At 29.7% G+C, this 23,067-nt stretch overlaps 3 protein-coding genes across 3 annotated transcripts; all 3 read right to left on the bottom strand.

The window, feature by feature from the left end:
• Nucleotides 1-25: 25 nt before the first annotated feature.
• Nucleotides 26-5,968, bottom strand: LOC114129964 (EF-hand domain-containing protein 1-like). Its single transcript, XM_027994836.2, has 9 exons — nt 5,834-5,968; nt 5,577-5,713; nt 4,380-4,596; nt 2,902-3,242; nt 1,393-1,583; nt 1,123-1,228; nt 937-1,060; nt 507-849; nt 26-320 (listed from the first exon to the last, which is right to left on the bottom strand). The coding sequence occupies exons 1-9, from the start codon at nt 5,879-5,881 to the stop codon at nt 97-99; spliced, it is 1,731 nt and encodes a 576-aa protein (XP_027850637.2). The 5' UTR covers nt 5,882-5,968; the 3' UTR covers nt 26-96.
• Nucleotides 5,969-12,532: 6,564 nt separating this feature from the next.
• LOC126552411 (uncharacterized) lies at nt 12,533-15,341 on the bottom strand. Its single transcript, XM_050207113.1, has 4 exons — nt 14,487-15,341; nt 13,304-13,372; nt 13,132-13,221; nt 12,533-12,568 (listed from the first exon to the last, which is right to left on the bottom strand). Exons 1-4 carry the CDS (start codon nt 15,339-15,341, stop codon nt 12,533-12,535), a joined length of 1,050 nt encoding a protein of 349 aa, XP_050063070.1.
• Nucleotides 15,342-16,947: 1,606 nt separating this feature from the next.
• On the bottom strand, nt 16,948-19,863 carry LOC126552915 (uncharacterized). The gene is made up of 4 exons (XM_050208061.1): nt 18,890-19,863; nt 17,403-17,471; nt 17,246-17,335; nt 16,948-17,131 (listed from the first exon to the last, which is right to left on the bottom strand). The coding sequence occupies exons 1-4, from the start codon at nt 19,847-19,849 to the stop codon at nt 17,000-17,002; spliced, it is 1,251 nt and encodes a 416-aa protein (XP_050064018.1). The 5' UTR covers nt 19,850-19,863; the 3' UTR covers nt 16,948-16,999.
• Between the last annotated feature and the right edge of the window lie 3,204 nt (nt 19,864-23,067).

Raw genomic sequence — 23,067 nt, 5'->3', positions numbered from 1 at the left:
AAATTACAATTATTAACTAGTACAATTAACTTTTTGATGATATTTATTGAAGTTTATTTTTGAACACACAAAAAAATCGTAACCATTTTTTTTAAATTAGGTGGCCGATACAATAGGTGTACTTTCGGGCACTGCTATTTGATTTTCTTGATTTTCCACATTTTCTTTATTGTTTAACAAATTTTTACTTTCTAAAAAACGTTTAGCTCCATCAATGGCTTCTTGGGTGAACATATCCTTGTTTTCATTCATATAATTGTACGACCACAAGTCCAACTCAGTAATTATGAAAACTAAACCTTTTGCATGCAATTCAGCACCTAAAACAAACAAAAAAAAATATACATTTTTTATTTTTTTTTATTTTTTTTATTTTAAAGTAATAATTGTATAAAAAAAAAAATGATTTTTAAAATAAATTTTTCTATGTCTAAATTTAATATTTATTAAAAAGGTATGTAAAATGTAAAGTTTTGTATAATTGTATAATATAATAAATTTATCACCGATAGCAAAATCTTTAGGCCCATAGAACTGATTTGAATCTACACTGGTATTGGGTTTCCGTAACCGCGCTGCTGACATGAACCGTCCTTTAATAAATCCACTATTCTTACTAGCTAATTCAACTATGCACATTTGATCATTGCCAATGCAATATTCCATAATAAAATCACGAAGACTGTCCACTTCATACACAGGTACCATCTTCAATTTATACCTAAGCTTTTTAGTTGCGTTAAGCACAAACGTAACAAAGTCCAAAGTTTTTGGTGGTTTAGGTACAAGTGATAAACAATTTTGGCGTGTATCGTTTGGATCACCAATACCAGTATGAGGTGGTATCGCCTAATAATTTATAATCATCATAAAAAAGAAAAAATTACTAAAATCTCTTTAGATAGCTGTTTGTCCATATAAAAATGATATAGATACCAGTCGAGCCACAGTTAAATTATCTTTTTTTAGATTTATTGTTTGGATGGGTTCAGGTTGAATAATTTTCAACATATCTTTGTAGTAATCTCTAGTAAACGGATCACAGTCATACAACATAAACCTAAGAAGAGAATAAAAGTTAACATTTTCAAGACATTTGGTTAAACAGTTTGGCTTACACACCTACGACCCATCACACTTATTGTATTTCCAATTATGAAATCTCTTGGTCGATAATATTCTTGATATTCTTCATTTCCTGCTTCTAAATAAATAGATGGGAAGTTGGCTGGAAATTGAACAAATTTAAGAAAATAAAATGATCCATTATTATATTGGCATAAAATATGAATTTAAACCAATATCTCAAATACCTTTGACATTATATTTAAAAACTAATCATACTATTATAGGTATGTTCCGAGATGGATAGTGGAAAATATTTTTACTTACGTGGTAAATTTGACCAATGTTTGGGTAATTTCATTTTGCTTAAAAATACGGCTGATGGATTCAGTTCACAATTATTACCCATGGTTTTTGATGCACTGATTTCTAACCGATCGTCAGTTAGGTAATAAACGATTGTGAAGTATTTGAAATCTGTGGGATCCGAAATGTCACTATTCCAAATCGCGTAGAATCTGTTAATGGTTTTAAATATATTAATTATTATATTAAAATATAATTTATTTACCAAAGATAAATGGGCGTGAGTTCAGGTTCAATTATGGTGTAATTTTGGCAAAATAGTATAAGTATAAGATACTTATTATAAGTATGGAACATAGAAACAAGTGTAATAGATAATAAAAAATAAACTAAAATAAGATAATAAATTTATAATAATACAATTTTATGTAAAAAATGACAGATACTTGTAAGATAACTTCATCATAGGGTAATGGGCTCGTTTTTTAAATAGTAGAGCAATTTGAAATAAAAAGAAGTATGTATGTTGCGGGTACACCTAACAGTAACTTTAAAGTGAATAAGAGCAAGAAGAGAAGAAGAGTCGACAGAGCCAGATAAGAGCTTATTAAGAAAATCAAGATTATGAGATCAGCAATGATCAGCTAAGAAGGATAAGTTAAGAAGACGGAGAAGGGAAATATAGTCATGAAAAATGCAGTTTACATTCAAGGGATGTTTCATAGAAAGGCTGGTTGGACATGTGGATTAGGTACAGATTTTTTTACGCTTTAAGTTAATTTAACATGGAAAAATTTAAGTTAAGTTGAAAGTTAACTATTTCAAAGTTACTATTTTCTTTTATTTTTAAAACTTTCAAGTTGACTTAACTTACTTAAATATAAGTTACTATTTTCTTTTATTTTTAAAACTTTCAAGTTGACTTAAATTACTTAAATATAAGTTACTTTAAAAAAAATAAAAAAAAAATAAAAATTTTTTTTTTTCAATCTTAACAAATAGCATAGTAATATGATATAATTAACTTAATCAAAACAAAATATATTTTAAATCCATGGGGTTTATTCTAGAAAAAATTTTAACTCGTTTTATGTTATTTTTATAGAAAAATAACTCGGCTTTAGCTTTTTAATTCATTAATCAGCCTCATTCAACCTTGTGGAGGGGGAGAAATAAGTTATTCCATACTTGCTACCATACCAGTTTATTTGCTGTTACTATTATATTACCTTTTACTAATTGACAATGAGTTATTGCATAAATTATCGCAGTTTATAAATACTTCATTTCTTTAAAAATATACGTAGTTGTTTAAAATCAAAAAAAAAAAAATAGATAGGTACCTATTTACGATTCAAATACGATACGTATAAAAACATTATTGTTTGCGACGTCTATATTTTTTTATTATCTAATATTCTCATCATTAACGCCATTTGTACTATTGTGTGTTCATAAAAATGTGTGTAATAATTGTGCACATAATATCGTTATGTGGTCTTCATAATTCCAAACTAGAACTATGCATACCTCAACACTTTTCCGTCATATTCCAAAAACTGCCTGAGCTTGTCCTCTGCAGACTTACCGTCGGACGACAACGTTGGCAGTTTCGATTGTTCGTTTTGTTTCTTCTCTCTGATTGCGGTGTAAGGGTCATCGATCACCGGTAAATTTTCGCTCACCACTACGCCCATGCTAGTCAAATAGTTTCTGGTGTACAGGTCGCAGCCGCACAGCCTGTACGCGATTCCGTAAAAATTGATTTCCTCGCCGATGATGAAGTCGGACCAGTGCCAAGGTCTACCTTCGCGATAGGGATTCGGTATTTGACTGCGTTTTAGTACACACCCTTGGACATAACCCGCGTTCTGTAGGATTAAAAAAAATAAAAACATTTTTCTTAAGGATATTTCACTACTAACTATCTGTAAAATAGTTATTATCTAATATAGCATATCATATATTGTTATACGAAAGCTAATAATAGTTTTCGTCGGTATTATTATCTACCAACAACATACATTATTTTTAAAAATAATGTCTTGTGACTTGCGTCTTAAACAATTATATCCTGTCTATATACCTATTTCTATGTCTAAGTTACTTAAAATATAATGTCCACACAAACATAATTTGGTTATAACACTTATTAAAAATTGTAGAAATATGTCGTAGTAGGTATCTTTTATGTATCAATTTATTTCGTAAAATTATTCTAAAAAGAGATCGAAAATTTGAATAATATTTCAAATAGTAAATACACGTTTTGGGAAGAGTATATAAAAGTATAACTTTTAACTTTTTCAATTTTTTAATACCTAATTAATTGCGTCATAGAATTAAATTTTTTTTATATTTTTATTTTTTTATTTTTTTTAACTCAAAACTAATCATATTATAGTCGATATTAGTAAATAAAATCCAGTCTCAAAAAATGGAAAAATAATACAATTATCAGAGTATATAATATTATCGTGTGTATTCGCTATTAAAATATAAAAGTTCATTTAAACTAAATATTTTTATCACTTCATATAATTGTGCTAAATATGATAATTTAATTTTAACTTACTTTTGAATTACAGATAATTACTTATTAATAAATATAGGCAGTAATATATGTTCTTATGTGTTAATAGAGTTATTATATTATTTCTAAAATATAATTCAAGAATTTTTAATGATTTTTAATTATTTTTTTTTTAAGTATTAGATATTAAATTTTAAATCTATATGTGCCTAACATGCTGAAATTTGGATGGAATTTTAAAACCAGCTTTTATAACCAAACTGTGATGCTATAGTTTTATAAGAAAAAATCATGTTTAAGTGACACGTAATAATGTGTAGGCACCTACCTACCTAAATAATAATTATATATAGTATGTTTACATGGTGTACTAGCTTATAGTAAATTAAATATATAATTTTGTCGGCTATTCGTTACTGAAAAATAGAATTTGAAGAAACATAGTATTCAAAGAATAGTAAAGATAAAAATTAACCTTGACAACGGGCTCCACGACGGCAATAGTGTCATCAACCAAGAAGTATGTAATTTTAACTTTGCGCACTCGAAATGTCTCTATTGGCGAATTTGTTATAGTATGTTGGGTATATCCATTAAAAGACAGACATTTTCTATCGAGCTTTACGAAATGTGGTAATTCAATTGGTTTCGGAGGGTCTTTAGCTTTTCCATATGTCAATGTTGGATCGTAACTGTAGAGTGTAAATTCAACATACAATTGGTGATGTTATGAACTTATTTATCTTTTGAACCAAATAAAATAAATCAATAAACAGTTAAGTTCGAAATCCGTATCATCCAAATCAAAATTCGTATAAAATTTAACGAAAAACAAAAATAAATTTTTTAAAAAAACTATTGTTAGGGAATATTCGATATTATAATCTTTTTTTCATATTCTTTGTAATTGTTTTATTGACATAATATTATTAAAACTATTAAAAGTACAGTTTAATTTGATATTAAATTTAAATAGTTTGTTTTGATTTGGAGTTAAATAAGAAATAGTATAATATAGTTAAATTAGTATAAAATCAATTATTACGAGTAATAATATTAAATTATTATTATATTAATACATTTTGTATATTTATTAAATTATTCATTATTTAGACGTTATAGACTATAATATCTATAATCTATAGAATATAATAATGCTATTAGTGTTTTAACTTAATACAGAGCCTTTATTTGGAATTTATTATTTATTGATTGTATTTGAACAATATAATGTACGTATAAATAATACTTGTAAAATCCAAATAAAGCGTTTTATGCTATCCGACGATTTTCATGATGATATAAAAATATATTATTGTTAATACATGCCATAATAAACAAGAATACAATATATACGAGAAGAAGGTAAGTTAAATTAAAACCTATAATAGGTATTCCACTATTGTTGCTTCATTTAAATATTCATTCGTGTTGCTTAAATTTTTTTTTCGTGGGTTCTTGATAAGTGTTAGGCCAAATTATCGGGTTTGACTCACGATTATTAAGATCAAAATTTATATTTACAAGTAGGAACCTGCGTGGAATACTCAAGTTATGAAAGCATAATATACTAATACCTACAGCCAACTGTTACGCTCACATTCCTTAACATTTTATGCGATTATTATACGTACGATTTTAAGTAGTATCTTTAAGTACCAGTAATAATTACCCAGCGACGTCAAAATTTTGACCATACAAAATGGTTTCAACGTCTAGTGGACTCTTTCCTATACCCGTTGACTTGGCTTTGGGAAGAGCATATCCGTTTTTCCAATGGAACTGAGCACTCAAATTGAAATATTGTTTCTACATAAAATATAAGAAAAATAGTAATTCGTGTATTTAATATTTTAATATCAATTATTACGGATTTCTACGCTCAGAATTATCTCAATATTATAATACCTACGATATATAGTTACTTACTGTTAGGTCATTAAAACGAAATCCCGGTATAAAAGGCAGACCGTCCATTTTTATTTTATTTGTATACGATATTGTTTTAGCATATTAAATATTGTTGTGTCGTTATCAATCGAATGATGTTTGTTTAGTACGTTTAATTTGGTTACTTGGCGAGCAAAATAGCTGTATATATATAATATGATATAATAATATATCAAAACCACAATCATAGAAAATAATATTGTAAATATCAAACGGTACTACCAAAATATTTGCTATTACAGTGTTACATAAAAACTCTTTTTTCGGACTTATGTAAAAACTATAAATAACTGAAGATAAAAAATTACGGGAATTAAGCATAAAAATACACGAAGTGCATTTCTGCGTCAATCACTGCAATACATGAAATACACAATGATTGTTGTTAGCAATAACTAATGACTTACTATTACAGCGCCTATATGATATACTGTAAGTATTATGTATCTTTGTACTATTACAAAATATTTTATTAATCGATTTTTAATTCAAATAAAAAATTAAGATTTAAAAATATGATTTAGGTATTACTTGAAACTATAAATTATTTTGAATACATAATCTGAATTTAATTATTGCATTTGTAACAACGTCATTTAATTATTTTTATCAGGTAATTATTGTTGAGCTTATATAGGTATAGTATGTATAATATACATTATTGTATATAATATTTTAAGATTGAAATCAAAGATCATCTTTGTGAAAGTTAATGAGATATTGTTGGGCCCCGACACTTAGATCTAAATAGATTTAACAATTTAAAAAATGTATAACATTGATTTAATTTTTCGTTTCAATAAATTATACACCATTCTATTTTTCCGCTAAACTACGTAAGTATTAATATATATTTTTTATCATACTTTCTGTTTTTGTTATTTTATATTTAACCTTTCATTATATAGTAACTACAAGCGGTCACTGTTTTCTTTTAAATTTGTTTTTAAACTACACATTCAAATACATCCATTCATAAATCTATAACTATTATAATACTAATTTTTGAATGGTGAATTTTCAAATAATTGAAATTTTGGTTTTAAACATACCAGGAGTGATTTCTTTGTTTATATATCAATTTATCATTTATAGTAATATTGTTTATAAATATTAGAATCCCTTTTTATTTTTCTCTAAATATTATAAAAAATATATTTATTCTAGCCCTCACATCGTTTGTACTTGTATTTGTATCTTATGTATTTTTAAGGAAAAGAATAATATTTTATTATTTATTGTTATTTTTAATAATTATACTTTTTTTGTAAACTGTTTTGGTTATCGTAAGTATATTTACGTAACCTTACGTTATGATACTTTTACCGATATTAAAGATTTTATTTTTCTCATTTGTTTTTAACAAAATTTTTGAGAATTACCTCATTGTAACGGAACATTCGGTTATCTATAATAAGAAAGCTGGTTATACTATTTGAATACCATTTACACAAAACCGAAATTGCCTATACACGGTGCCTTTAGATATGAATTATATTACAGTCGAGTCTCGATAACTCAAATTTTAAGGGAGGTAAAAATTAATTTGACTTATGTATTATTCAAGTTACGTATATTGCATTGAGTGTATAAGAATTTCAAATGGACAAAAAGAAATTCGAGTTATCGAGACTCGTCTATATTTTTTTTAAATATATCGAGAATAACAATAATAATATATTATATTATTGTAATAAAAACTTAAAACCTTACAGATTGAATAGTTAAACCATAATGCATATTTATGAGTGAGTTTTATTCTATAATAAAAAAGATAAATATTCAAGAGTATGAAAATAGGTAGGTACTTAAAATAATTGTATTATTCTGCTATTATACGTATATTATACCTGGATTAAAATGTATGCAATACAATAAAAACACACCAAAAATATTGTTTATGAAATAATATATTTATTGGTTATGATGATGCATAATGATAATAATAAAATTTGACCCTGAATGATTTAGTTAAATCTAAGAGATGGATTACATTTGATAGACAGCTGTCTATATTTTTTATTAAACAGTAAATTGTATGATGGGTAGTTTTTTTTAGGTATTTCCAGGTAATAATTATAATATTGTTTACTATCCTCGGTAACTTTTATCTACCGTTCGAGTATTTGCTTGAGGCCCTTATTATAAGAGGTCAAAGTTTTAAACAGTAAAATCAATTAAGTACCTAAAATACACGAATATACGAGGTGTGATATATGCATTGTAAACATTGTAATTCGCAAGTACAAGTAGATAGATACATAATATGAAATTTGTGCTAAAAATGATATGTATCCACTGTATTTTTATATTGTGTGATCAGCATTTTTTAGTTTTAAATGTATAATATTGATTTAAGTAGGTATGTATCAGTAGCTTATGCATTTAGCACACTAAATAATTGTACATGGATATGAATTAATTATTGATTATTTTCGTAAAAATATAATAGATTACTACTCAGAGATATTACTCAGAATTTTCAATATCAAAAAAGATAAGCAAGTATTCGCTGTATAGTAGGTGTCAAGGGAGTCCTTGACTCAATTGATGTGTTAAATTTTAATTCAATTATGATATGTCATTGTATACGAAAAATGATTTTGAGTCTATATGAACCTATAATATCACTAAGTATATTTCATGTTATATTTTTTGATATTACTATTAAAATAATTTATTTTACTACTTTGTAATACAGTAGGTTGAATTCATTTTTATCAAGAATCTTGAATTTTAAATTGTAATTGTGTTCATAAAATATAATTATTTATGTAACAAAATGTATGTCCCCACTCTCCAGTCCCCACGAATAATGTTTATGAATTACCAATAACAAAATAATGAATATGGTTATTTATAGTTTAAATATGCAATTTCGTCTACATTTTAACTTAAAATATCAAAAAAAATATATGCTTTTATATATATTTATAGATTTTTCGGTTTCAGTATGAACTATTAAGGGGATGCAACATTAGCAAAAATATGTCAATTTTGTTCCAATAATATGGCTTAGGTACTGAATGGTTTTAGAGAAAAATACCTTAATTAAAAGTTGTAGAGGAAAGTTATATTGGGTGACATATAAGACTCGATTTTTGATATTTTAATTTTTTATACCCATTATTCACAAGTAAAAAGTGAAAAAAAAAAACAAGAAAAGGCACAACGGTTTTATAGATTTTTAAAATGAAATATCAAAAATTGAATCCACTTATTTTGTATGATACCTTAATAACAACCCCTTTAAAAACATTTAAACATAATTTTTTATACAATATGCATTATTTATTGTGTTAAAAATATAAGAATTTATAAAAATTAAAACTTATCTCATAAAATAATTAGTATATTAGATATACCTATGTATACAATACAACTATACAAATTAGTAATTACTCAAAAAGTAACAAATAAAATTAAATTATAACTTTAATAATAATTAGGTATCACCTATACTACACAATTATACAAATAAGTAATTTAACGAATGAAATTGAATTTACAAACAAGATGATTCATTTCAATACAATGATACATACGATAATTTGAATTATTTTATCATTAATAAATAATAAATATCTATGTTATAAAATAAAATATATTTATACAAGAATATAAATATTATAAGCAATTATAATAATTACCTATATACCTAATTGTCGTACAATAAAATTAATACGTTTAATAATAATCAAAGGACAATATTAATGAGTATGACAAATGCGATTCTAGCTGTCAGATATTTTCATCAAATAATAATATATTTATTATATAATTACTTATACATGGATATTTGAACATACAGTTTAAAAAATTATTTTTACATGATATTTTAATATTTTATCTTTATCGTAAAGATATTGTAAATAATTAAAATAGTTGTATAATTTTCATACAATTAAGGAATTAAAAACACTAAAATATATGAGTAACGTATTTTTATCAAAGAAATAACAAATTACAGTTAATTTTTATTTGACTACTTAAGTACTGTGTACAAGATATTTAAATATATTGATTTTACTCGTTCATTTTAGTAGTAGTTGTAAGTTAGTGGTGTGCGTGTGTTTTATTCCGTTTTTTAAAAAAATTGTTGTTTCTTTATTGTATGAAAATGGCTTTGCAAAGTATTTATTTTGTTATCAAATCGCTTAACTCTAAACTTAAAAAAAGCCATTAAATTACTTAAAAAACCAAATTTAAACAATGATGACGTAGTGCAGTGTTATAACTTAGAAGCAAAACCAGGTTTGTGGTATATGTGTGCATACAATCAAATATCTGCTGACAGTATTGAATGGCAATCATCAGGCACTCGTTCATTGTCTAATGAAAAAAATCCCACCGTACTGGTCGAATACTTTTCACCCGAAAAAGTGAATAAAAGTGTATTTAGATTGACGAATAAAAAAGAAAATTACGCTGTCTTGGTTAACTATTCAGATTTGAACCCTACAGTTGAGAAATTAAAAATAACACATATTTCTAAAAAAAAATCCATCAAAAATATTATGAAAAGCCGTTTCAAACTAATAGAAAAAAATAGTAATTCTGTTTTTAATGAAATAATTAAACACGAACCCACAGAAAAATATGTCAGGTAGGTACATCAAACATTATGAATTGTTTTTCTTATAATTATTTTGTGCTTCAATTGATATTTTTTTTTCAAGCAACAATTTTAGACAATATTTAGGAGACGATGGTTCCCTTCTAGGAGGTTCCACCTTTGTGCAGTCTACAGCCTAAATAGTACAATCTGCTCCGACTTTATCGTTATTCAAATAAGTAGATAGTACCTATGTCTCTCTGATTTTACGCACTTCTTATAACGACATTGTGCCATCAGACAATTTACATATAACGGTCGATTTAAAATTTTTAAGTACAATCATAACTATTAATCAATATTCAATACTAATTTAAATACTAGTATTAAATTGTTTATTTTGTTTTAATAATTTTAAAATTATATTTGATATGGTTAGGTTAGTGATGGTGCCGTTAATAATGCATTATCCAATCACTCCAATGAAGATGATGGTCTGATTCAACTATCGTAAGTTTTTATTTTATGTGTTTTTTTTATACATAACACAATAGTTATATACAGGCACGTTCACAAGTACAACAATTAAATTACAGATTATTATTTTAATATGTTTATAAATAGTGTTTACCCTAATATTGAAACTATTATTATGCCACTGCGTAATAAAAATAATTTAGAAATAAATGGTATCAATGAAATTAATGAATTCAGTTCTTACGAGATTGCTAAAGAAAATCTTAGCGAAGAGTAAGTTTTATATTTTTATTTAAAAGTAATATAATATAATAATTATTTTATTTTGACATCCAAGAATACGTTAAAACAATATTTTGGTAGACGTATCGTTGATATAATTATGATGAATACAATTAACGTTATTGTTTACATGATCAAAAGTTTTATTTTTTTAATTTTTTGTACATTTTTTACCTTAACAAAGATTTGAAGGATCGATTAAGAGGACTCCACACCTGCATGTGTTATCTTCGTCTTACTTACATACAACACAGTACATTTTAGTTCAGCGGAATCAATTTTATGCTGTTAGCATAGTTATTATAGTAATTTTACCTGTTATTAAACTAAAGGTAATAGTATTATTCAGAGCATCTTATACACTTTTTAATTTTTAAGTGAGTCTTATAGTTACGTAAAATATTAAAACTTCAAAATGCTCATAACTCACTTATAAATAAATATATAAATAAAAACCGACGAGATGCAATAGATAATGTTATTACTTTGAAGTTAATTATCTATACTATACTTATACAAACTTATAACTAATGTCTAATACATAAATTGACATAATATAATTATGTGATGTTTTTCTATCAAACAGTATAATACTTATAAATAAATAAATTATAAAATATCTTTAACAATATAAACTGAAACTGAAAAATACTGTATTTGCTTAGAATCGTTCTTCATATCATTGAATACAAATTTAATATATCTATTACATTTGCCTACACAGAGGGTACTTAAATTTGAAACCTACTATACCAGTAGTTCCCAAACTGTGAGACGCAAACGCCACTAACACTTAACATAGGAGATGCGAGGTAAATATTGATATTGTAATACACTATAGTAATTTCGTTCTCTGTGCAGTGCACACAAATAAAAAATGTTTCATTTATTCAAGGCAGGCGTGATTAATTATTTTTATTTTCTGGAATGCGTGTTCCAAATAAGTTTGGGAACTTTTGTTCTATAACATGGATGAGCGACATTTTCAGTTATTTGAACTACACATTAGTCATTAATACTAGTTCTATGTAAAACGTATGTATATTTATTTATTAACGATAACATAATATAATATATAAATACTATTTAAAGATAATATTTGCTTTGATCCTTAATTTATTGAAACTGGAACAATATAACGAGATATGTCGTACCCGTAACAATCGCCTAGTAAATGAAAAAAAAAAACATAATAAATTAGAACCACTATTGAAATCAAGTTAAATGAGACAGTTACAATAAGACAAAATTAGATTAGAATTACGTATTATATCTGTCAGTTTTGAAGGGAGATTTTTAGTATTTACGTATAAATCTACTTAGATATATCAACATTTAGGAACTACGCTCTACCGCAAAATCCTTTATCGAAGATTTATAAACCCAAATTCATTTAAGTGCTGAAATTATTAAGAATAGAGAAAATTGATAATGTAATTACTATAAAAAAAAAACTAAAACCAATAAATATGTCCTACCCATGTTCAATCTTAATCCTGCGAGATTTTCATTTATCTATTGTCGTTTTCTATTGTAGTCAAACGGTATTACCAATTTAATCAATATCTTTCAGTGACCAGTATAGTCGTATAAGTACTAACATTTTTAGCTTTTTCCATTTCAGTTCAAAGATAGTAGAAATTATACACATTATACATGAACAATATTTCAAAACCAAACTTTTATTACATTTTTTTTTTTTTAAATATAATCATTTTATTAATCTCGAAGTTCCAAAATAATATATATTATATACTTATCTACTGATAAAATTATATAAATATTTTTATGTATAATTGTATAAATATGAATGTGTAATATATATAGAAATTATCATCATATAGATAACGTGAAATACTTTCACTTTAATTATCGCATGTCTTTTATGTGCGGTTTTGTTGGCAATGATTAAAGAATATTATGTGAAAATAAATTATTTAAATTTAAACAAGGTATAACTCACAGAGGTAATGAGACGTATATTAATAACAAACATATCTAATGTTGTGAACTCCATCGAACGACTGGATAATTCTTGCAAAAACAATCGTAACTAAAACCAATAGAAATGCTTGTAATAAAACTATTATTGTTATTATGTTATAAATTATGATAAATGTACAGCATAACGTTACCTCTTCTTTTGCATAGTTATCCGCATGACGAGAATTGATATCGGTTATAAGAATTTTCGATTTGAGTGCCTAAAAAATAGTTTTATTATTTTTTGACGGAAAATCATAAGTTAATTAGTACTGAGGAGTATTCAAGTCTTGAAGTAAAATAATATGTAATTTCAAAATTTGATAAATTTTTTTATTTTTATTATGAAAGTTATTTCTGTTGTGTTAATTCTTAACAAATGGCACAAATATCTTCATCATACGTTTATGAATATTTTAATTTATTGTAACGGACCATCCGAGCATGTAGTTCGTTGTATATAAGTACGTATGAATGTTTTGAAGACAAATATTATAAAATGTACATAATTTAAATTGTAGAATTAAAATATATGATATGACAATTTACCAAGCGTACTCATATCAATGTTTTCCTTTATTTAAATTATGATTTTCAGAATTTTTAATTCCCAGGGACCATATTTTTAATTTTTTTACACCATTAAAGCTATGTCCTGTGATAATATTATAAAGCTTGTTTTTAAAATGACAACTAACAAAGGTAATTTTTTGAAAACTGATGTATGTGTTACGATAAAAGAACGAATACCACTAATACCAGTAAAACCTAGGATACATAAAATAGTTTAATCAAACCCCGAATAACTTTTGTAGTTCGGACTTTTACAAATAAGAGTCGGTAAATCTTAGGATAACTTATCCTACTCGTGCAAAATTTTTATCTGAGGTGAACTGCCAATAATATACTAAAGACGATGTTTCAAAGACAGCGCTCCAAAATAATGAAACAACATAATATTATACCTATTTACATTAATATGGTTTTTTTTTTAGTTTAATTTTTTAATTTACAAAAGACTGATGATAAAATTTAATAATAAAATATATTTTATAATATTGAAAACACATGCCTAATAAAACATTTTTAAAGACTTAATAAGGTGCATTTTATGTGGTAATTTATCATAGTCGTATAAATGTTTTATGAGTACCTACGATCGGAACGTCTTGCGGGTGACCTGAAGTTTGTATTCAACTTCGGGATACTCGTTATAAACGGTATAAAAATCTAATGTTAGAAATGTGGTCTTTGAGTATACACCTACCTATATGTGTACAAATCAAAATATATTATAAACCAAAGAATACCTATTATTTTCCTATAGGTACCTACCTGTTTCGTGGTGACGTGCGTCATGATCACGATCACGGTGAACCGGAACGCGTACTGGAACAACCACACGTAGAAGAACATGTGAAACCTGGACGAATCGAAGACGTTGGACACGGCGGCGTAGATGTCGAACAGCGACATGACGAACAGGGCGGACAGGGACGCTCCCAGCTGGAAGCCGTACAGGGCGTTGAGGTGGGCCACGGCGTCGCTGACGAACTGGTGCCTGAACTTGAGCCGCTCCACGTCCTCGGCGAGCGGCGGACGACCGAGCGTGGCGGCGGCGGCGGCGGAGGCGGCGGGGAGCGGACCGGGACACCTGAGCACGGCCGGGTACCTGTTGACGGCGATCGTCTCGGACTTGAGCGCGGACAGTTCGCCGTTGATCTGGCAGAACATGCGGCACAGCTGCAGACAGTAGACGACGAACTGCAGTTCGGCGAAGCACATGCTGGCGTTCTGCGCGTACATGAACACGTGGAACGCGACGATGCCGCCGTCCCGGTACCGCAGGTACAACAGGTGGATCCGGTACGCGTTCACCGGAACTATGAGCGCGGCGCACGCGATCCCCAGGGCGGCCGCGAACCCCCGGCGCCATCGCGCGCCGCACGCGTCCACCGGATAGTGGGCCTCGTACTCGGCGGCGCTGGCCTCGTACGCGGCCACCGCGCCCGTCGCGTTCTTGTACGCCACCGCCGCCCGGGACACCATGCACCCGACGGCCACGGCCCGCGGGAAGATCGCCATGATCACCGTGGTCGTCACCGTGTCGCAGTCGCCCATCGAGCAGATCACGTGCGGCGACCGCGCGTAGTTGTACACGCACGACATGATCAGCGCGGCGGACGCCATCGCGCCCCGCGTGTTTTCGCCCACCGCCGCCATGACCGCCGGCGGCGCGCGTGTAGGGCGCAGTGTGTGGGTGTGCGGGTGACCGCGGGTGCACGCGTAACGATATATTATTATTGTTTCGCACCGTCCGCAAACGGCCGGCGCGCTAAAAGCCGAATTCTGCTGTGTTCTGTGAAATCGGCGGCGACGTTCCAGAGATGAGTAAATAACAATATAAATATTAGCCTTTCGGAGTAAATAACAACATATACTTATCGTGACCGTAGGCACTTTTCCTTTAAAATAACAAGTCCCACGACGTTCGAGTCCGCTCGCTGCGAGATTGCAGGTTTTCAAAATCGATATATTTCACCCCGTATATTGTAATCCGCTGGTTTTTCGAAAATACTGCAGCGTATACTCAAAACATAATATTTACCGTCTATCGTCGCGACCTCCAGCAGGGCTTATTATGAACTGTACGAACTGCGTGTTTTTGGCGATATATAAATTTCCGAGGGCGAGTGTGCAGGTCACTGTCGCGTCATTTGACCGCATACGCATCTTATACCGCCATGAGATCCGCATACGTTTCCACACTGACTGCAGTCTGCGCGGTTCGAAAAAATCCTCAGAACAAGTCTCGATATAAACGTATCTTCTTATCGTCGTAAATTGGTACCTACGTCTTATACTGAATAGTAATGTGCACTCAAATCCGTCTACGGTCGTGTGCCGAGAAAAAAATACAACCCTCGATTCGCACAAACGATTTGGTCGATTCCGAAACGGCGCACGAGTTGTTTATCGTATGCTCGGCTTATGTCTAGCCCGTCGTACACGCAATAAAATACGTAATGTTATAGGTCGAAAGTCATCAGTGATTGACAGCTGCGAGGGACCACCTATACCAATTACACATACCTAACGAAAAACTCGACTGTTCCCTCTACGACCGACTTTCGACACTTTTTGTTTTTCGGCGAATTCGTCGTCATTATATCGCATATAATATGTATTAAGCCGTTTTAACGCGTGTAAACAACTCGTTATAAATTTACGAAGAACACATCATTTCGTGTCTTTCAAAATAAAAACGTTCGAGTAGATATATTTATATATAATTATTAAAAATACAAAATACATTACATTATTTATTTGAAAATAACAAAATATTGTATTAATTTAAAAAATACAATATTGTTTTTAACTTTTATGGTAGGTAAGTACATTAACTCTCTTAGTTTTCTTATTGCATTCTTTCTATAGTTCGGATCGTTATTTATTTATTATTTTTATTATATATTATTCTTTATTCAATTTTTTAATTTTTTTACATCTTTATAAGTATTTTTGCTATGTACCTATTAATTATTTATTCTACTTGTGTTCATTTCTACTAACTAGCAAATCAACGAATTATTATTATTATTTGATCAGAGGTTATTGTTTATAAAAAGAATGACGCTTAGTAATCATTTGACATTTTTTCTGCAATTTTGTCTATACTTATCGTTTATTATAATTATTAAAATTAATTGGTAATAAAACTAAATTTAATATATTATTAGTTTATTACACATAAACAATATTTTATTTATATCACTATGTACATATTATTATAAAAATGTACTAAAACAAACTATACGAGTATTAATTAAATGCTGTTTAGAACATCTTTACATTGTAGTTGTAAATGTAGTCGTAGTCGTAGTCGTAGTCGTAGTCGTAGTCGTAGTGAATGCGTTTAATACAATTTGTGAATCATATTGTAATAATATTACGAGGTATGTTGTTCCAGCTATAATCGCCTGTTAAATTAAATCAAAAAGTTTACATAATTTCATGAAGGATTTAAAAATATTAATATTGTTTATGAAAACTCATAACTAAATGTTTTTCCTCACAATGCATGAATAACTTACAGAAGTTATTAGATGATTATTTAAAGTAATGAAATCGTAAGCAGTAATTTCAATCGAACAATTGGCAACTTGATTAAAGAATATTTGTAACTGTAAATAATACAATAAATATTTATTAAGCTTTCAATATAATTATGATTTTTAAATTAATTTTTACCTCTTCTTTAGTATTATTATCTAAATAACGATTGTTTAGATCCGTTATAAATATTTTTGATTCGAGTGCCTACAACAAAAATAAATAATTACTAAATATATTAATTTTTAAAAATCATACAACGCAAAAGGACAAAGTGTTTTTGTATTATCTTTATCTAGTTTCTAAAATTTATTAATGAAAGGTTTAGAGTACTAAAATTAAAATAATATTAATATTAGAACCGATGAGGAGTTTGCATAGTCGTAAGCAGTGTAAGTTGTGAAGAATAGTAGTTAAAAGCTATAACAATTAATGCTCAAATGTTTAAATATACGTAAAGTTAGTATAGTTTTCAATGTTAAGTAATTTTTGGAACTTCTTTAATATTGACAATAATGAAAATAAACTTTTTGATTGGTATGTTATCATACTTATAAGCTTTTATATTTATTTTATGATGTTATATTATATTATAAAAAAAAAGGTAGTTTTTTACCAAGAAATACATCTGACATAAAGTAAAAACTGAAGCTTATAAAAAGTCTGATTAATGGACTAATAAGGTTGTTATAATCTTTAGAAGATTACAAAGTTATATTTGCTTTTTTTCTCAGGCTTATCTACAACAAAAACAAAACGCCGAATTCATGTAAAATATTTTTGAGTAATTTTTTAATAAATTTTTCCTTCACAAAAATTGTAGATTATTATTTTTTTTTCATGGAGAATTTAACTTATCTGTTTTATATTTTATAACTACTCGTCAACTAATTTTAAACTTAATTAAAAAAAAAAACAAAATCTAGATATTTGGATAGGAGAACAGCGTAGGGCCGTTCATCGTGGATTCCTATACAATATCGACAGACGGGCGTTTTCGAAGGCTACAGAGGCGCGAGTACCTGACTCGTAGCTCTTGTCGCAAATGACGCAAGAGATTTAAATAGCTCACTTCCCGTCATTTTAACACGACATATTACGCACAGTTACTCATTATTATTACGTCGTATTGCAATCGTGTCGTTCTTCGGTGAGACTGTAAACCGCGAGTTCACTGTCAAGTCATCTACCGTCGTCATCCATCGCGTGTTATGGTTTCACTATAACCAGAGCAGGTGCAAGCAAATTTTTATAAGCAGGCAAAGATCAAAATTACCGCCTCTATATATGAATATAAATTTTACCGCCGTAGGCTTGTGCCCACGTCGCCTACGCCTACAACCGGCCCTGACTATATAACTATCGCGGCGTTCTACCGGGAAATCGCAGCAGAGTCGAACTTTTGGGCGAAACTCGGCCGCAGGCAGTGAACTCGATGATTCTCTATCTACACGTTAGATATAATAGATTTTTTGTCTTGTAAGATTCACGAATACACTCGCTGCGATTCTGCTACGATGCGTTTACCCTCCTCCGAGACACAAAATTTTAGTCAGTTTCGCGTGCACTTGGCGGGCGCGAAAAGGACGGTTATATAATTATATAATAGGTAATAGGTACCTAACCTGTTTGACCGTGTTGTGCGCCGTCACTACGATGGCGGAAAACCTGATGGTGTACTGCAGCAGCCACATGTAGATGAATATCATCATCCTCGAGTCGGCTCCCATGACGTTGGACACCTGGTAATAGATGTCGAACAGCGTCATCACGCCCAACGTGAACAGCGACAGGCCCACCGGGAGCCCGTACAGGTCGACCAGCACGGCCGTGGCGTCGCGGATCAGCTGGTGCCGGATCCGCATCACCTCCACGGCGTTGGCCACCATGGACTGTCTGCCCGGGCCTCCGTAAAAATCGCCGCCGTACGTGACCCCTCGACCACCGGCGGCGGCCGTGGTGCGGACGGTGGTCGCCAGCAGCGCGGCCGTCGTCGACCTTTCGGCCGCGTCGTCGCGGGTGCCGCCGACCATCTCCTCGCCGAGCCGCTGCAGGTCGCGGTTGATCTCCAGAAACTTGTCGCCCAGCGTCCGGCACAGGGTCACGAAACACGTCTCGCCCAGGCACATGGCCACGTTCTCCAGGTACATGAACACGAAGAACACCAGCACGATGGGTTCGGACCGGTTGGCGACCAGCAGCGACAGCCTGAGCGCGTTCACGGGCAGCGTGACGGACATGCACAGCCCGACGTACAGGCCGCAGAACAGCGCCCGGTGCCGGCGCTCGGCCACCGTGGTCGGCGCGTACACGTCGTGCGCGTCCACCGTCTGCACGTAGACGGGCACCGTGGCGCCGCACTTGCACAGCAACGCGGCCGCGGACGCGAAACACGCGCCGGCTATCGTCCTGGCGTACATGCCCCGCAGAGAGGTGACCGACACGTCTTCGCACCCGCCGTCCATCAGGCACAGGACGAGCGGCGCCGTCGCGAAGTTGAACGCGCACGTCGTCAACAGCGCGGCCACCGCGACCGCGGCCGCCAGCCGTTTCCAGAAGGACGAGCGCGCCGCCCGGCCTTTCATGAAGACGTCGCCGTCGCCGCCGTCGCGTGGTGCATGATGTATTATGTAAATATAGCTGAAGTCGAGGCGAACGTCCTGAAATTAATTTTGTTGTTCTATAATCGATATTTTTCCCGCACTCGTGTTGTGTGTATAGGTTTATGATTTACAGACATACTCGAGCTACGAGAGCAGTCGATTTTTTCTTTGTTGTTTTTCAATACAGAAAATTCAAATTCGATCGATTACCTACATATTTTTTTAGAAAAATTGTCAAGTATTTTGGCGATCTATATGATTTTTAGAAAACTGTTTGACGGTAAAAAACGCGTTTGTTTAAGTCGAGTGCGGTTACGGTTGACAAATTTTCTAACGATATCGATAGTTTTTTGCGTAATACCCCTAACTATATACTATTGGGATTTTGCAGACACGAATACATAGGTTTTAAATTATTTATTATCCATGTTATAATTGTTATGCTTTTAACTGTATTGTATATTAATTTTCCGTTTTTATATGCCAGGTGGTTCTGTTAAGTGCTATTTAATCGGCTTCGAATTGATAAGCTCGTCCGTAGTAACTACATATATTTACAGTAGAGTACTGACCTATGTATATGCTAATATAATATACCATTAGCTATACCATAGCAGTAGGTACTGCCGGATTATCGATACTAAAAAAATAGATATTTTAACAGTAATCGGGTAAAAACTAAAATGTATTTAATTTCGTTACTACAGGCCACTTTTATTGAATTATTATGCTTGTTTGTATTATCATAATATCACCGACAAGTTTATAATTTTTGTTGAAATTCCAATTCACTACTTGTAGTGGACTCGTGAACATAAACTTTACTAATCTATAGGGCACTGATTTGACACATTAATTATTTTTGAAACTTTCCTTTTACGAGTTACTGTTACGAGCTGAGACCCGAAATTTGCAAGAACTCTGCTATACTTATTTCTATTTTTATACACAAACGTTAACATACAAATCTCAAACTAATTGATTGTTAACAAGATTATTTTAATAAATTATATTTTTTTTTCTTATTTACTTAAATAAATTTAAAAAAATAATTCTAATATAATATTTGTACTAGTAAAAATATTTAACAACAAATTTAAATTAGACAAATAAGTCCACTATAATAATATTATTAATAAATATTTATTTTATTTTATCCTTATTGTAAAACTTTAATTTAAACTTGTTGTTCAATGTGAATTACCACCAATACACAAGTTTATTGTAGAATTAAATCGTAGATTACATTTTATTATCAAACTTGAACTCGTAAAACTTAAATGCAATGAATATAATTTATAAAATAGATTTAATAAAATAATAAGAAAAAAACAATACAACAATATTTATGTTTTTGTTTTTAATTCCTTTACTGTTATTATAAAAAAGATTTAAAACACGATAAATAATTGGAATAATTATTATCTAAGTAAAAGATTCTAATGAAACTTTAGGATAGACATTAGACATATCTAGTAAATCGTACACTTATTTGTATATTAAATTTAAAGCATATTATATAATTCATATTGTAAAGTAAAACAATTTCATAATGCTGATAATGATAACTCGCTTTAAAACAATGTATATGTATCAACTAACAGTAAAGGTCAGATAATATTATTAAATTTACATTATTTAATACCTACCTTCGTCAATTCGGCTGTATATTAAATGTTATTATAACGACACGAAATGGGTTCTACTGAACACAAATTTGCTATCTCGTATTATCGATTGTTAATATCAGTATTCAAAACCAACAGTGTGTAAAACAGAGACAATACATGCGGATTTATAGTAGTCCCTTAATGAAATTCGGTCATCATACTAAATACAATTAATTAAAAATTATTTTATTCACCTGTGTGTAGACGATGCCTGTTGGTGATTCGAGCTATCCAGATATAAAAATCTATTATACAATATTATTCTACCATCAAGAATACTTAGTTTAAATTTATAATCATCATCGAATCGTTTGACGTTGAGTACTTAGCTACTGTTTCGAACTACACGTAATATATGGTATTCATGACTGTGGGCGTTCGTATAAAATGTTAAATATAACAATGTTATTTCTAAGTAGGTAGACAATAATAATTGGTACCTATATAATAGAAAAATAAAAAACACAAACCATTATGTTGTTTGTATACGTTGCTATTATGTAGTAAAAAACTATGTGTACTGATGTATTAAAAAATTATAAACGCTAACTATATCTTAATATATTTACTAAATATGAACGATTTACATCCGTGGAGTGTCTTGATTTTTTCAAGAAATGTGTCATCAATACATTTATATTTATTAATTAAAATTTTAAAAAAAAATCGAAGTTATTAAAAAAAAAAATGATTCGATAAAAATAATTATGTACATTCAGTATACATAATATATATATATAATATATATATTATGCATGGAAAAAAACATTAACGATATAAACATACAAATATTAAAGCAGAGGGATAAATATGTTTTATTTTTTATATTAAGGATGGTTTTAGAACTAGTTGGCACTTGAAATCGTTAAAAGTTAAAATTCCCAATAATTTTTATAATAACCAGGAAAACTAAAAAAATTAAGAAAAATTGGATTTTTTACACAAAACCATTGATTGAAATAAAATGATTTTGTTTTTTGGTGTAATTAAAAAAAAAAAAAAAAATGACTGTAGGTACATAAAATTCTTACCAAATTTTTTATTCGAATAGTTTATAAATGGTATTATTTTTCTAAATAAATTGACTCTTTTTAAGCTATTTATAAACATTTGACATTTTTAGTTTTCTTAATATCGATAAAAATATAATATATTATAGATGTTTAATAATATCAAAGATATGTAGACATGGTTTTTGTTTATATGCATTAAAACTTTAATTTCTACAACATTCTTTAAAATGACTAATATATTTGTAGGTATACTTACCAATTTATAAAAAGATCAATTTTTATAGTTAAATAATACAAAATTTTATTCTAGATTCATCATAAATAATTCATAACAGAACCAAAAAATTTAAGTATAATTTGAATTTTATTTTATTTTTATAGACAGCTTATTATTCAAACGAAGAATAACAATTTTAATTATTTTATTGTAATTTAAAAATAATATTAATGGTAAGTACTTAAAACTTTTAACTCATATTATTATATTTTATACACATAACAAAATATTATAATTCGT

This window comes from Aphis gossypii, chromosome X (genome assembly GCF_020184175.1).
Source record: "Aphis gossypii isolate Hap1 chromosome X, ASM2018417v2, whole genome shotgun sequence".
In the NCBI taxonomy this organism is placed as follows: Eukaryota; Metazoa; Arthropoda; class Insecta; order Hemiptera; family Aphididae; genus Aphis; species Aphis gossypii.
Note: the sequence above shows the minus strand (reverse complement) of the source record. Positions and strands in the feature narration are given on the sequence as shown.